A 16,002-nucleotide genomic window follows, 5' to 3' on the forward strand; every position below is an offset into this window, starting at 1 on the left:
TATAGCATATTTTAACACTGCTTTAGCAATTTTTATACTAAGAATAACTAAACAATTGTATATTTTCAAAGAAGTATCGTGAGAAATGCAGTATAAGATTTAGGAATATTAAATTCACATTGCAGATTAGTTTTTGAGTATGCATACAAGCATGTGAAAACACAAATACCATGTGGGGAAAACTTTGTATTAAAATCCTCGTTTGCTTAAATCATAGCAAGTGGGAAGAGTGTAAGAAAGATAATGTTAAGTTTTATGTGGTATGTAAAAAAAAAGTAGGTTTTAATTATCTTCTTATTTTCATCTCAGTCTGAATCTAAACTATATAATGGCTCAGAAAAGGACAGTTCAACTTCAAGTAAGCTCACGAAGAAAGAGTCTCTCAAGGTTAGTTTCTATGGTTATTTTTAATGTTTTTGTATATTATAATTGCGTTTCTCCCTTCTCTTTCTCCCCTATAAACCCTCCCAAATCCCCCTCCCTGCTCTCCGTAAAATTCATGGCCTCTTCTTTTGTTAATTGTTACTGCATGCATGTATGTATAGTCCTAAATATAACCTACTCCGTCCGTATAATGTTACTTGTTTGTATGTTTTCAAGGCTGACCATTGGCACTGAATAGCCAGTTGGTGTGTTCTTCTCTGAGGAAGGCCACTTCTCCTCACCCCAGATTTCCTCAGTTGCATATAGTTCTTTGTGTGGGGTTGAGGCCTCGTGGGGATTTTCCTTTGGCCTGCCCATTGGTGGTGTCCTTGTTCAGCTCATTGGGTGGTCATGTTGGTGAGACTTTGTGGATATAGCTTCTGGTATTCCTAGGAGCCAGTCTTACAGCAAAGTTGATGATCTTCTCACATTGTATTTGCGTGTGCTTTTAAATATGGGCTAACACAAAACATTGATATGTGTCCTCCTAAAGGGAACAGATGGAAGGGCAAGCACACATGCAAAGTGTCTGAGTTTTACGCTGCCGTGCGGTCAGCTCATAAGATGTTTTGATGCCTGTTCCAGAGCAGGCTTAGACCTCAGCTCGCCATAGCACAGGCTCTGGAGTAGGCTTTAGAGAACGAAGAGGGTACCTCATTGATGTGGGACTTCCAGAGGACATTCCTGGCATCCACTTAAGTTAGTTTGCTAATTTCCAGGCCCATAGGAATATATATTTTGCTTGATCTGTATCATGTTTTAAATTTTGAGACAATGAAAGTCCAGATTCCTAACTTGTTTCTTAAGAAATGTGTAGTATGGAGGCTGCCTTCCTGAGTGGCCATAGATCTCGAAGCTTAAAGAACACATGCTCTCTACTAGGTCTCAGAACCCATCACATCCGTCTGTGTTCCATGGCTGGTCCTGTGTGCATCTGCATCAGCCATCTCATAGTAAAGCTGCTCAGTAGCACTGGCTGCTCTCCAGAGGACCTGAGTGCAGGCCCAGTACCCACATGGCAGCTAGCAACCCTCTGTAGTGCCAGCTCCAGAAGATCTGCTGGCCTCTCCTGCTTCCATGGACACTGCGTGTATGGGATGCACAGACATACGTGTTAGTGGGAAAACACCCACACTCAAAATAAAAATAAATAAAAACCTCCTAAAATAAAATGACCATAAGTTTCAGGTATTAGAGGCAATTAATAGTTAAACTTTATTATGTTATATAATTTCAACTAAATTTAACTTCATTAGATTTTGTCTTATTTATGAAAAAATGTAAACACTAATAGGTTATTACTCTTTCCCCATCCAAATAAAAAAACAACAATAGAACTATTAGTTCACTTTTGCTTTCATGGGTTATTTCAAAGAAGTAATTTACCTAAGAAAATAAAGCATTTAATAGATTAACAAGTTCATCTCATAGTTTCTTAGTATCCTATCTTGGAGTTTAGTTAAAAAGAAAAAAAAAAAAAAAAAAGGAGGCACAACTTCCATTTGGGAGAAATTGCAGCATTGCTCATAATAATCAAAAGCTAGTAGCTAAGAAGATTTCTACCAGGAAGAGATGCATTGGGAACAACAGCCTTGTGATTCGATTCGAGCAGCTGTGGAAACCAGTCTGCATCAGGATCCTGTTTCACACTTTGCTAGCTGTGTGATTCGGGGCACATTACTGTCTCAGCCTCAGTGTTCTTGCACGTAAAATAAAGCTGATAATATTCTACCTGAAAGGCTTATTGTAGTGATTAAATGGAGGAACGTTATCGATATGAGTTTAGAATAATATCAGTTCACCAATGCACTCAATGCTAACACTGTCTGCTATTATTTATGCCAGGAATCTTGTGGCACAGTTAAAAGAAGATGATAGGCATAGGAACTCTTTTTTAAAAAATCAAAAGGGATACTTTGTGTGTGTGTTTCTATAGATTATGTGCATGTGAAAGCACAGTAGTGACTTAGGATGTAGTGATCATGGAAACCAGATTCTAACCTGCTTGTCAAAAACTCCTGTCTCATTTGTTATCTGAAAATGCCAGAACCATAAGAAATTGTTTCTCCTGCTGAGTCTTTTGTTTCTGCTTATGTTAGGTACAAAAGAAAAACTACCGTGAAGAGAAGAAGAGAGCCACAAAGGAGTTACTCAGCACCATCACAGACCCCTCGGTCATTGTCATGGCCGACTGGCTGAAGGTCAGGGCTTGGGTCTGAGCTCTCACAGAGCGCTTACTTGTGGGGATGAGGAAGTGTGAGACAAAACAGTAGATGCTCGGAGCTTCGTTTGTGTCCTGTGTGCCAGTCTTCTCAAGAGGGGACTCCAGTAGCCCCAGAACAGCAGCTCTGTTAAGGCATTTTGACTAGTGTGAAGCCATGTTGTTTAATATAACTCATTATAAAAATATTTTATTGCTCCATTTATCATTTGGTATTATTGCAGATTGGAATTTGGACAAGTTGACATAAAAGTTGTACCTGAGCCAGGCAGTGGTGGTGCAAGCCTTTAATCTCAGCAAAAGCAGGGGAATCTCTGAGTTCAAAGCCAGCCCTGTCTACAGAATGAGAAACCCTGTCTTGAAAAATAAATAAATAAATAAATAAGGTTTTGCTTGAAAAGCGCTGTGCCGTGAGTGCAGGTGCTCACTGATCTCTGCCCTCCTCCTCTTACCCTGGTCACTCAGTCTTCTCTCCCATTCTCACCTGACAGACAGCTGCAGACATCTTTACTCCCGACTTTGAAAGTAAATGAGTTAGCAGAACTGCTACTGAATGGTTCCAAGAGACATTACAAACAAGTCTCCCTTTACAATGAGACTGTTCATCATGGTTGCACACGGTTCAAATACTGCAAGGGTCTTCTTCAGTTTTGTGCTGAAAATAAATTCCAGCTTGCTTTCTCTCTTCTTGAGAGCAAATTAGCCCGGGATCCTACTTGTCTTCATTTCCAGAGTCAAACTTATCCTCTACAAGTCCCCAGACAGCCTCAGGATGGATGGACCATGCCTCCTTTCCCCAGCCCACTCTGTTCTTTTGAAACAAGGCATTGCTGTGCAGCCCTGACCAGCCTTGAACACATGGCCTCTAGCCTCAGCATCTCAAATCTGACGCCATGGCTGCCTTTAAACCATACCTTCGTTCCTGACAGCTGACCCTCTTTTTTATTGTTACATCTCCAAGAACAAGAATATTACATCAGAGTAACTATCTTTTTTTTGATTCTCTTGATTTACCATCTCATTTATATAGAGAGATGTACACACACACACCTTTTCTTGATGATTTTTGTCTTTTTATTCCTGGCTTCAGAGTCTCCCTTGCTCTCTGTATCTTAGATTACTAGGGTTCTGCCCACTTAACTCCTTAAGGAGTTGTACATTCATTCACCCTATATTCATGTACATCCAATGAGTAAATGTGAAGGAAGTTCCTAGTGTAATTTGAATACAATAGTGGCAACCTCTTCAGCATTGTTAAGCGAGTGAATTGCCTAGCAACAACTTTTAATGAGTACAGATGTATGAAGTGATAGAAAAAGTTGATTGGTGGCATTGGAGCTTGAGGTGAGGAATATTTCATAAAAATAAATGATGTGCCTACACTTAAAGACTTCCTCCTAGACATTTATATAGCATACCTTAGGTAATGACTGGGAACAGTTATCTAAGAAGGGTACATTTAGGGGACTAGGTAGGGGTTCTTTCTTCCTCTTACCGTTTATCAAATGTTTAGGAGAAGCCCTGGAAGTGCTAAAAGCATTCAGAAAAGCAAAGTTAAAAAAGACAGAATAATCATTTATTCACAAAAATTAACAGCTGTAACTGCTACCACAGAATCATTCCAGTACTATGGAAGTTTATTTTAGTGACCCTTGAATGATGGAGGAAGTTAGGGATTCTACTTAATGTATTTGAAACTTTGGCCTACTGTCCCACAAAACCCAGAGTTTCTTAGAATCAGGAGCCATGTGGACTCAACGTTTATCTGCAGTGCATTGCCATGACGTAGCCTTTGACTCAAGATGTATTTGAAAGACTCCAAAACTCCCAAAGGGAGACACTCACTCAAGCCTCGGGTCAGCCGCGCACCCAAGAAGACACTGAGACCGAACTTAAGATGTATAGAGAGTAAGATTTAATACAGCAATGACAAGAAAGCACATAAAAAGCACATATACCAGATATCTGGGGTCGAAACTCATGCAGCCAGCAAGGTGCAGAGGAGATTCGCCAATTGGCCCAAACTTTTCACAGGCTTTTATAGGAAATAGCCAGGGGAAAAGTACAAGTTTTACGTCACCAAGGTGTTCTGCCAAGGGGCTTTACATAACCAAGGGGTCGTGTCCTATATTTTGGCAATGTACTTGATCTATTGGAACATTCTGGGGTAGTACCAGGAGGCCCCTATCTCAAAAATGTTCCTGGCATATTCAGTGTAAATATATATGCAATATAACTTTAGAGTAAAACATCTTGGTAGCCTTTATTCAGTCGACTATTCTGTAGTCTAGAAAGAGAAACAGATCTTAAAATAAGTTTATCTTTCTGCAGATCCGTGGTACCCTGAAGAGCTGGACCAAGCTGTGGTGTGTGTTGAAACCTGGGGTGCTTCTGATCTATAAAACACAAAAAAACGGTCAGTGGGTTGGAACAGTCCTTCTGAATGCTTGTGAGATCATTGAACGTCCATCAAAAAAGGATGGCTTTTGTTTCAAGCTTTTCCATCCTTTGGAGCAGTCTATTTGGGCAGTGAAGGTATGTGAGCACTTGTTGATGTGACAGTGAGGGGAAGTAGCGTCAGTCAGTCAAAGGCCTTCTGACTCGGCCAGGACTCAGAACATTGTTTCTGTCTTCCTTATTTTTCCCTTTTGTCTTTATCTATGATTGAATGTGTACTAAAAAGCCTTTCTCTTGCCTTTAAGACCTAAGACAATTTTTCTGAAAAATTTCCTCAATATATTACATGTTATTTTTCTCTTTTGTCATTGAAGATTAAATTTATATTTTTATTAATTGTGGTTCCTCATTCTTCTTTGTAACATTGTGTAATGTTGCTGGGCAGTGGTAGCTCACACCTTTAATCCCAGCACTTGGGAGGCAGAGGCAGAGGCAGGCGGGTTTCTGAGTTTGAATTCTAACTCCAAACCGCAGACAGTGCTGTTTACATTAACCAGGTCACCAAGCCTTAAGCTTTCATGACGGGATCACTGCTTTAGGCTAGGATGGCTAATTCGTTCACCTTGAATAAAGGACTAACTATATACCAGACAATATTGATGTGTCTAGGAAAAGATGTGGGCTTTTTAGTCACAGTAGTCTAGATTCATTGAGAAATAAATTTAGGATTACAGAATTCAATTTCTTTTATTAGCGAGTTATAACTAAATGTCCAGCCACCTAATTTATACTTCTAGAAGCATAGTATTTCTTACCTCGTAAGACCTATAGGATGAAAATTCTTGCTAACATTAAAATTGTATTAGTATGGTAAATTTTAGATTTTCTTACTGGATGAGCAACATATGTGGAAGAAGCAGAGAGGTTTGAGTGGAGTCTGCTCATCCACATACATGTGCAAAGAATACAGAGTTCTCCTGACACACTTAAAAGATTGAATCCTAAAGTGGTTACTTTAGTAGCTTTTCTAGTAAGTGATGAGATTTAATCTAGGCAGTCTGATTCTAGGTCCTAATGTACCTTAGATCCAGGGCCTGCCCACACTTGAATTTAGCCTTGGTACGGCACTGATCACTTACCAGTGTTTTCTCTCTCTGTGTGTGTGTGTGTGTGTGTGTGTGTGTGTGTTTGTGTGTGTGTGTGTGTTTTCAAATAACCACAGTTATGAAGCAATTTTCTGTCTTGGCTTGTAAAAAGTCAAGGTTTTTGTGATCAGTATTTAAAATAAATAGTAATTAATTATAAATTATATATAATTGATTTCTTCTTATCTAGTGAATTTTAGATATATTTACAGTGACTTTTTAAAAACTTTTAAGAATACAGTATTTCTCATGTAATAAAACCTGTAAGATAGACATTTTGTTAAAATTGTGTCAGTATGTTAGATATTAGGTGTTCTTTAGTATATGAGCAATATGTAAAGATAATATTTAAGTGATAAATGCTATTATTTGTTCAATTTTCTATTAAGAAGGAATATTTGTTGGGAAAGACTTTAATAAACAGCATTCTTAGGGATGTAATTAAAACTTGGTTGTTTTAAATTATTATTTGTGCCTGATGAATCCATATCTGACAAGAATAATACTGGCTATTTTATCGTTGGTCTATCACAGTACTTACCTGTTCACTGGTTGTCTTTGAAGGGTCCTAAAGGTGAAGCCGTAGGCTCCATAACTCAGCCTCTACCTAGCAGCCACTTGATTATCAGAGCTACTTCAGAGTCAGATGGTAAATACTTTTTAATGGATTGCCTTTAAATGATTATTTTGCATATTACTTTGTGTTAACCTTGGAAGAAATCGTGTGTTCATAGACAGTTGAAGCAAAATCCTGTAATCATAAACTATGTAGAACATTGAACACATTACTAGCTTTGCAGGCAAGAACTTGGATAGAAGGATACATGTGACTGGGCAGTGTTAACAGCGCAGGTTTTCTTTCACTCTCCACTGACATATTAATGCTTTGGGGACTTAGTAGTAATTCTTTGTAGTAATTCATTATACATTATCATTTTAAGAGAGATATGCAACCTATAAGCTGTCATACTTTTAAGTTAACATTTGTGGAACAAACAACAATGATCTTATTTTATGTAAGAAAGCAAAATACAGACAACTTACACATCACATCACACACACACCTTTAGCTATATACATAATTCATTTGGCAAATAATACAGAAAGAACAAAACACACCACACACATATGCAACATAAGGGCAAAGCTTTCTAATTGATAGTGGATCTGTTCCTTACTGTCACACTGTATGGCCTAGATTAGCTTGTTGTAAGGAATCCTCCAGTGTTCCAGTGTGGGCTGACTGCATAAGAGCATCCATGGCTGTCCCAAGAGGGCCTGTGACTGAGCAGTGCAAGCTGACAACACGATCTCCTACATGGAGGGAGGGGTCAGACATGCAGTCAACAATGAGACAGTATTTCAGCCAGTAGAAACATGTTCTCTTGTTTTATGTACCTTGTATGATACTTTAAAACTGCATGTTAATGTTCTAAGGTTTCAGAGATAAAATTTATTTTAGATTGGATATGCTTACATAATACATGTTCTCTCCTGTTTATTGTGATTTTAAAATGCTCGTTATTCAAAAAGCATTCACATAAAAATCAAAAGATTGCATTAAAATCCTGGCAGACTTACATTTAAATTGTTTCCAGTGCTTGCTTGTCAAAGAAACAGTATGTTTAAAGGTGAGAGGTTAAATGAATGAGTGCTGGCCTCCTTCATGGTCATGCTTCCCATCTGTCTTTAGGAAGGTGCTGGATGGATGCTTTGGAGCTGGCTTTGAAGTGTTCCAGTCTCCTTAAGCGGACCATGATGAGGGAGGGGAAGGAGCATGACCTGAGCATCTCCTCGGACAGCACACACGTGACACTGTATGGCTTACTGCGCGCTAACAATCTCCACAGTGGTGACAACTTCCAGTAAGTCGTTCTTGCTGCTGATTTGATAATAATTTTTAGAAACCATCCTGCTCATTAAGTTGGTTATCATTTCTACTACGTTAGTGATGTGTTTAGTATTGAAATCTGCGTGCCGTATTATTAGTTTATTTGCTATAAATCAGGCACAGGGCTTTATTGTGTTTATTCTAGCCTGTGTCATTGTTCTTTTTCCCAGGTACAAGTGAGCTGAGTGTCTCCTTTGTTTGTGTGCATGATGGGCCTTCCATTAAGAATGATTTCTGCTTCTGTTAGAATCCCATTTCAAGATCAGTTTGAACCCTGTACCCCATGTGAAGCCGTCTTGCATCAAAATACTGAGCTCGCTCTTCCCTTCTGCTATCCTGCTCTTAGCTGCTTTGTAATGGCACTGGGCTTTGTCTGCCATTTGTGAAGCATTTTTATATATTTTTTTTTAGTGTGTATGGGTGTGGTTTGCCTGTTTGCATGCATGTCTGTGCGCCATATTCCCACAGTGCCTTCAGAGGCTAGCAGAGGGTGACGGGCCCCTGCAACAGGAGTTGCATATGATTTGGGTGCTGGGAATTGAACCTGGGTCCTCTGGAAGATTGGCCAGTTCTCTTAACCACTGAGCCTCTCTAGGTCCTATGGAAGCATTTTGAGTGGTAACTTTATCTGGCTTGTGGTTTTACCTCTTGAAGTAGTCACTGTATCTAATACTAACAATATTTCTCTGGCAAAACTGTGGTGCAGCACACAGATCTTTTTCAGGTGCTGGCCTCTCTTTGTTGCTTTACAGAAAACAATCCCTTCCCTCCTCTTATCATTTAAAGCTTCCTTTTGGGGCCACAGATTTATTCCCTTAAGCAGAAAGTGTTATTTGCCTTGTTCCCTGGAAGTTTACCCCTGCTGATGAAGCCTATCAGATAGATGTTAAATATAGCTCAGAGCATGTTTCCATCCTGCTCTTAGCAATTAGTTTGGGTTTCTTTGGAGCTCTTCACAGTGAAAAGCCAGAATTCACTGAGAACCTGATAGTCCTGACTTAGTGTTTTTCTTCAGACCAAACGTGGCAGTGGCCCTGCTTCCAGGACTGTGGTTGTGAGGCATGAGGTGGGCAGGGGTAGCAAGCGTAGTCTGCATTTCACTGGGAATATTCTGGCCCCAAGAGGAGAGAGGGAAGAGCTTGGTTAGTCATCGCTTGCTCACCATTACAGGCTCTGCTCATGTCTCTGTGCCTCTGTCCACTGATCTGTAAGGGAAGTAGAAGGATGTTCCCTAGCATGGGAATTCCAAAGGTTACATAAACTAAAGCTATTAGAGCTGTGCATAGCACATAGTCAGTTTCCAGTAAGTGCCACGTTATTCCCAGTTATGAACTTGTCTTCTTCGCCTCCTTTGTTCTTCCTTGTACTTATCACTAAGGTTGAATGACAGTGAGATCGAAAGACAGCACTTTAAGGACCAAGACTTGTACTCTGATAAATCTGACAAGGAGAATGACCCGGAGCATGATGAGTCTGACAACGAGGTGCTGGGGAAGAGCGAAGAGAGCGACACAGATACGTCGGAAAGGCAAGACGACTCGTACATCGACCCTGAGCCTGTGGAGCCCTTAAAGGAGACCACCTACATGGAGCAGAGCCACGAAGAACTGGGAGAGGTGAGTGCACTGTAGTGTCAGACTCACTAGCTCAAGAAAATTCCTACACAAAACGAGAGATGTTATTTGCTTGGCCTATTGTTTTCCCCAAAGAATATTCTGTGTCACATGTCTTTTCAAAGGTATATTTTGAAATTCAGTTGCATTTATCAGCAACAACAACAAAAAATACCCAGATGCCAGTGTGCTCTTATGGTTTACATCTTCAAGTTTGTTTTTGAAATAGGATATTGCTTGATGTCATTGCCAGCTATAAAGTAAATTGCAAACAAGCATAAATTTAAAACTTGCTTGTTATTACCAGTGCATAGAATTCACTGTATGTAAAACAGTGAACTACAAAGCTGGGCATGGTGGCACAGCACAGTCCTGTAATCTCAGCACTTGAGGATGAAGTCTGCAGGTTTCAAGGCAGCCTGGGCTACACAGCAAGACCTTGTTTCAATAGAAAAATAGATTTAACTGAACAAATACAATAATACTTTAGTTCTTTCATATCCACTGTTACTTTGATATTTCTTGCATCCCTGCGTTTACTTTTATAGACTATATTCTATTACCTAACGGCTTTTGCACATTCCATAATGCCTGGAGTGATCCTGGAGAGCCATGCTTCTGACATTCACTGTCTTGTCTGTGTTGTCTGTGTCTAAGGAATAGAATATTTCAATGTGCTCTGTTGATTGTTACAGGCAGGTGAGGCTTCTCAAACGGAAACTGTGTCTGAAGAAAACAAAAGTCTTATCTGGACGCTGCTCAAGCAAGTCCGTCCCGGCATGGATCTATCCAGGGTGGTTCTTCCTACGTTTATTTTGGAGCCCCGTTCTTTCCTGGATAAGCTTTCAGATTACTACTACCATGCAGATTTCCTGTCTGAGTAAGTAGAGTCTTCTGGAAATAGAAAATCCCTGTATCTCGAGAAAGTAAGCAAAGCCAGGCCTAGTGGCCTGCAGTTGCACTGTCAGCAGTGGGGAGGTGGGAAAGGTGGATTCCTGGGCTCAGCAAGGCCAGTGAGAGACTCTGCCTCAATAGCCCAGGGAGAGAGCACCTGAGAAGAATGGCCCCTTAGCTCATTCCATGCTCAGCCATCCAGACTTCATAGCCTCATGGCACTGTGGACTGTGTGTGTTGTCAGTATGTTTTCAGTTGTATTTAGGGATTCATTACATTAGTAAATATCAAAGACATCATAAACTTTATCATCAGAAGAGATTATTGGTTTGTTACTGGAAAACTTTGCGTAGTATATCATACCTAAAAGTATTAGTTATCCTGAAATAAAAAGAGCTCTCAGTACCCGTTATGGTGGAACACATTTGTGGTACACATCTAGCTCTTAAGAGTCAATTGCTGTGAGCCTGAAGCCAGGCAGGGTTGCATAGCAGGACTGATTTATCCCCCATCCCCAATAAAAAGAATTCCTGGCTTACTTAAACCACTACAAAAGGATCCACAAGAGTAAGTAGGTTTACTGTGAAGAAAGCAAACAGAATAATGCAGTGTGCACTTGAGACTTGAGTTGCCTGTGCTGCCAATAAACAGGCCTCTTTAGTGCTTTAGCTCTTGAACTATGTAAATGTAAGGTTTTAAATAAAACTTCCTAATAAGAATTTTGAAACCAGGAGAACTACCAGTGTTTTGTTACTAAAGAAATACTCAATGATTTTGTTTGTCAGCAAACCTAGATCTAGGCTCTGTCATCTTGTAGTGTATCTTCAAAAATCAGATTCTACTGTGGGATACACTTGTGAAGGAGAGTATGTTTTCATAAATGAGGGCCTAATGATTGGGTACATTAGCAGCAAAAGTGAAAAGAACTTGTCTGTAACCGTCACTTTGAACAGTCACACCCACTCCTTTGTAGGAGCTACAATGGTCAGTTGGTCACTGGAGAGGGGAGCAGAATCATGGTTCCTCCAGACTTCCTCTCTATAGAGTAGATGTTACACGGGTAGTTTGTTCAAGAGGAAAATCAGGCTGGTGACATACACAGGAAGCCTGCAGGATGATGATTGAGGAAACTGGTGATTGAAGTGATCTTAACTCTTGTCACATGGAAACATGAGCTTTATAGCAGAATCACAGTCTTGGGTCTGAGAGGCTCCCACCAGCCTCTGCTCTGTTAATTCTTAAACACCAACAGTCAGACTGCATGCAACCAAGTGAGCAGTGATGGAAGAGCCTTCCCTAATCAGTCCTTTGACTGGGCTTCCAAGCACCACAGGATGCACAAATCTCAAAAGGCTGTATTTGTTTGTTTCAATGAAAGAAAAAGGGTTGTGTGGGATGGTTTTTGTTTTGGGTTTATGGTTCCTGAGAGAATCCTAATCTTGTGGAGGCATGGCAGTAGATGGCCTGAACAGGGAGCTGAGAGATTACATCTCCAGCCCATTGGAAAAGCAGAATGTGTTTATTTTTTAATCACACTTAACTACAGAAGTCCTAGTTAATCCTGGGTTCTACAGAACCTCATTTTGGAAACTTTGGTTTGGAATTTCCAAAAATATTTTAGTAGTGCCCTGAGTAGTTCATCATAATCAGAAAAAACTGGGATAAGGTACACAGATATTTTTAAAAAGATTTATTTATTTATTTATTTATTTATTTATTTTTTGGTTTTTTTCGAGACAGGGTTTCTCTGTATGTATAGCCCTGGCTGTCCTGGAACTCACTTTGTAGACCAGGCTGGCCTTGAACTCAGAAATCCGCCTGCCTCTGCCTCCCGAGTGCTGGGATTAAAGGCGTGCGCCACCACGCCCGGCTAAGATTTATTTTTTTTAAATTACGTGTATATTTGTTGTAGCAGGTAGGAGGGGTAGGGGGAGGTGCGTGCGTGCCTACAGAGGCCGGAGAGGGCTTGGATGTTTTGGAGTTGAAGTTACGGGCAGTTGGGAGCCATTGGACAAGGATGCTAGGGATGGACCTGAGCCTTCTAGAGGAGTAAGCAGTTTAAGCTCTGAGCTATCTCGGTAGCACCAAGGAGAAGTATTCTAGAAGCAAATTTATATGGTTGCTTTCCTGTTTATTTGAACATAGTCATAGAAAGTATGAAAGAATTTGTGATTGCATAAAATGACATTCAAAGATGCAAACAGGATTTGTAACTAAAATTGGAAATGAAAACATTAATTCTCCAATGTGTTTGCAAAAGTACACATATGTAACACAAAATGCCTACACTGGTAGTCAAAGTGAGTCACTAAATTCAAAAAAGAAATACATGCCTAAAATTAATGCTATATATAATTTGGAGAGTCTAAGTTACAGAAATAAGTGTCCTATAATGAAATCCCCTCATTCTGCAAAACACAGTTCCCTGTGCTGAGGGGCAGTCAGAGCTCAGCGTCTCCTCTGCAGATACTGAAAACCTCCCTGCAGCCCCCAAGACTATATTTACCATTTTTGTTTTTTAGAGCTGCTCTGGAAGAAAATCCGTATTTCCGTTTGAAGAAAGTCGTGAAATGGTATTTGTCAGGATTTTATAAGAAGCCAAAGGTAACGTTTATATTTTGCTTCTTTTTCCTCCCTTTAAGAGAATTTCCATGTATATATTGTGTGGGCATTCAGGTACCATGGTGTACACGTGGGGTCAGTGTTTTCACAGCATGTAAGTCTTGCAGATAAAAAAAGTCAGCAGAATTGGAGGCAAGTGCCTCTCTCTGCTGAGGCGCCTCACTGACCCACTGTGGGGCTGCTAAAGCACACAGAAGGCACAACTGACTCCCAAAAGCATCTGAGGGCAGTTCATGTTTGTGATCATTCGTTGTCCTAACCGTTATGATAGACTGATAAGTGGCATTGTGGTAGCTAGAGCTAGAGCCACCTTCCTGTTCTAGTTTCTCTGTCTTTTCTATTCCAAGGACTACAATGAGAAAGCAAGAGTAAGGAATATGTTTGAAGGTACAGTGGTGGGAAAGACTATGAGGCTCGAATAAAATGCTTTAACTGGAAAGGTGAAGCGGCCATCCGAGGACAGGTGCCACCACTAACCCAATGATGTGACATCACCGTATCCACAGAGAAGTGTGGTTTTAATAAAGTAGAGTTCACATTCCTTCAGTTAGGAGAGTGTATACATTTGCATTGCACTGGTCAAGCACTGAGAACTGAACACAGTAGAGTTTCATGGGAAGAACACCAAAACAGGAATTCATAAATTCAGTTTTTAAGAATAAATAAAGAAAATATCCAATAAAAATTTTTATTTCTAAGAATATTATGAACTATATGTGTGAACCTGGACAAATCAAATTTTAGGTCTATCTGAAAAGATTCAAAAGATGGAGATGTTGACATACAAATACTGTATTATCTGGCATTTCCAATACTGGGTAAATACTAAAAATGGCAGTTTTATATTCAAAAGATAGTTGGCCCTCCATGTTCACTGCAGCACTCTCTGCAGTAACCACAGTATAGGCTAGCCTCGGCCTGCAGCAGGTGGATGGGCAAATGCTGGATCAGTCAGTGTGCAGCTGGGTTAGGCCACCACTGCTCTCCTGAGGCATCTCAGAAGAATGCCTGCCTCTTAGAGTTGTTGTCTTACTTTTACATCCTATTTATTATTGGTTGACATTTTCACACATGTGTAATTTTACAGTTTGGCCATTTTCTATGCCCATTGCCCTCTTTCATCTCTGTATATTCTTGAGTTTTCTCTCTCTTTTTAAGTTTTTATGTATAATGTTAAGGTTGTTTACCAGCAGTTACCATGAAATTGCAAAGTTTGTCTTTAGACTGAGTCCTGATTGAAGTTATATTTTTATTTCATGTAAATTTTATTTACTGTGAAACTTTATAAGATGGTCTTTTAGACAAGACAATTTAACTTTAAACCTGTATTTGTAAATTTTAAAAGTGATTTTTGTTTTGTTTTGTTTAAAACCAGGGACTAAAGAAACCATATAATCCTATACTTGGTGAGACTTTCCGATGTTTATGGATTCATCCCAGAACAAACAGCAAAACTTTCTATATTGCTGAACAGGTATGAGAAAAGTGTGTGTTACCAAGAGAATCTGTAGGTGCTGGGACATTTTCTGAGAAATTCTTACTTGGTAAATCACTGTTACTTAGGTTATTGTTAGGTAAGGTTTGATAAGCATTGAACATTCTAGAACAGGACACTACTGAATACCACGCTGCTGAGCATGGCTGTCGTTGCTTGGCTCTTGCGTGGCTCCAGGCAGGCTGCCCCCAGTTTATAATTCTCCTTGCATTTGGCCGGGCTAGATGATTGCTTTCCATGGTCATCTCATGGCTTTTGAGGAAAGAATTCATTAGTTCCTTGGCCGGTAGTGCTTCCCTACATTGTTAACAGCCCAAAAACTGCGTTTTGAGAGCTTTGTGCACCTGCTGTTGGGGTTGGGGGCAGGGCTGGAGGGGCTCCTAAAACCCTCCTCTCTGAAAGCTGTATTATAATCTCAAGTTAGAAATGGTGTATTATCATTTCCACCCAAAATCGAACTTTTTTTTTTGTCTTGTGGTATGATTGCCAGGGCGTCCATTTCCTTCAAGACAGAAACTGGTTACCGTAGTGATTAATACTCATCCTGTCGCTTACCAGCTGCTCTCTTACTCAGGCTGACTTCTGAACGTTTGATAGTAGCACAGTTGCAAGCTTGTTTTGTTAAATGTCGTGACTTTGACTTTTCCTGTGTTCACTAGGTGTCCCATCACCCACCAATATCTGCCTTTTATGTCAGTAACCGAAAAGATGGGTTTTGCCTTAGTGGTAGCATCCTGGCTAAATCCAAGTTTTATGGTGAGTGTTCCCTTATCCTAAACTGTGCTTCTCCAAAATGTAGTGTTTTCTGGTACGTTTTCATTTGTAAATAAGTGGAATTTTTGTTTGTTTATTTGCTTGTTTTGTTTTTGCAAGACAGGGTTTCTCTGTATAGCCCTGGCTGTCCTGGAACTCACTTTGTAGACCAGGCTGGCCTTGAACTCAGAAATCCACCTGCCTCTGCCTCCCGAGTGCTGGCATGCCCAGCAATAAGTGGATTTTATTTGTCATTTTTGGCAAGGAGTTCATGTCATTTAGGCACCATCTTTAACTGAGCCTGTTTTAGTTCTTATAAAGGCACATTTATCAAACTTCAGCACCACATATAAAGCATCGCTTAAGGAAGGATACAGTGAGTGCTCATGCATTGTGAGTTTGTTTTGCCTTTATCTCACCAGTTTGTTTGGTTTTGTTTCAGTGTACCTGAGGGAATTGCTCTTTCATTTCTAGTCTTTGAATTTAGAGAGAAACCACTTTGACCCTGGGTCATTGAGCAATGGAGTTTAACCTTGGGCTAATGACAT

General features: G+C 40.0%; 1 protein-coding gene across 7 annotated transcripts in view; it reads left to right on the forward strand.

Moving 5' to 3' along the window:
* The window catches only part of Osbpl8 (oxysterol binding protein like 8), a 136,868-nt gene that overhangs the window by 100,804 nt on the left and 20,062 nt on the right, over positions 1-16,002 (forward strand). For all 7 annotated transcript variants that reach the window (XM_021173759.3, XM_029482543.2, XM_085843150.1 and 4 more), the window contains 10 exons: positions 310-387; positions 2,523-2,624; positions 4,976-5,179; positions 6,751-6,835; positions 7,880-8,051; positions 9,456-9,693; positions 10,386-10,570; positions 13,107-13,188; positions 14,582-14,680; positions 15,361-15,457. In XM_021173759.3, coding sequence (XP_021029418.1) covers positions 310-387; positions 2,523-2,624; positions 4,976-5,179; positions 6,751-6,835; positions 7,880-8,051; positions 9,456-9,693; positions 10,386-10,570; positions 13,107-13,188; positions 14,582-14,680; positions 15,361-15,457 — 1,342 coding nt within the window. The remainder of the gene's footprint in view (positions 1-309; positions 388-2,522; positions 2,625-4,975; positions 5,180-6,750; positions 6,836-7,879; positions 8,052-9,455; positions 9,694-10,385; positions 10,571-13,106; positions 13,189-14,581; positions 14,681-15,360; positions 15,458-16,002) is intronic.

This window comes from Mus caroli, unplaced genomic scaffold, assembly GCF_978045245.1.
Source record: "Mus caroli unplaced genomic scaffold, Mus_caroli_1 scaffold_9, whole genome shotgun sequence".
Lineage (NCBI taxonomy): Eukaryota > Metazoa > Chordata > Mammalia > Rodentia > Muridae > Mus > Mus caroli.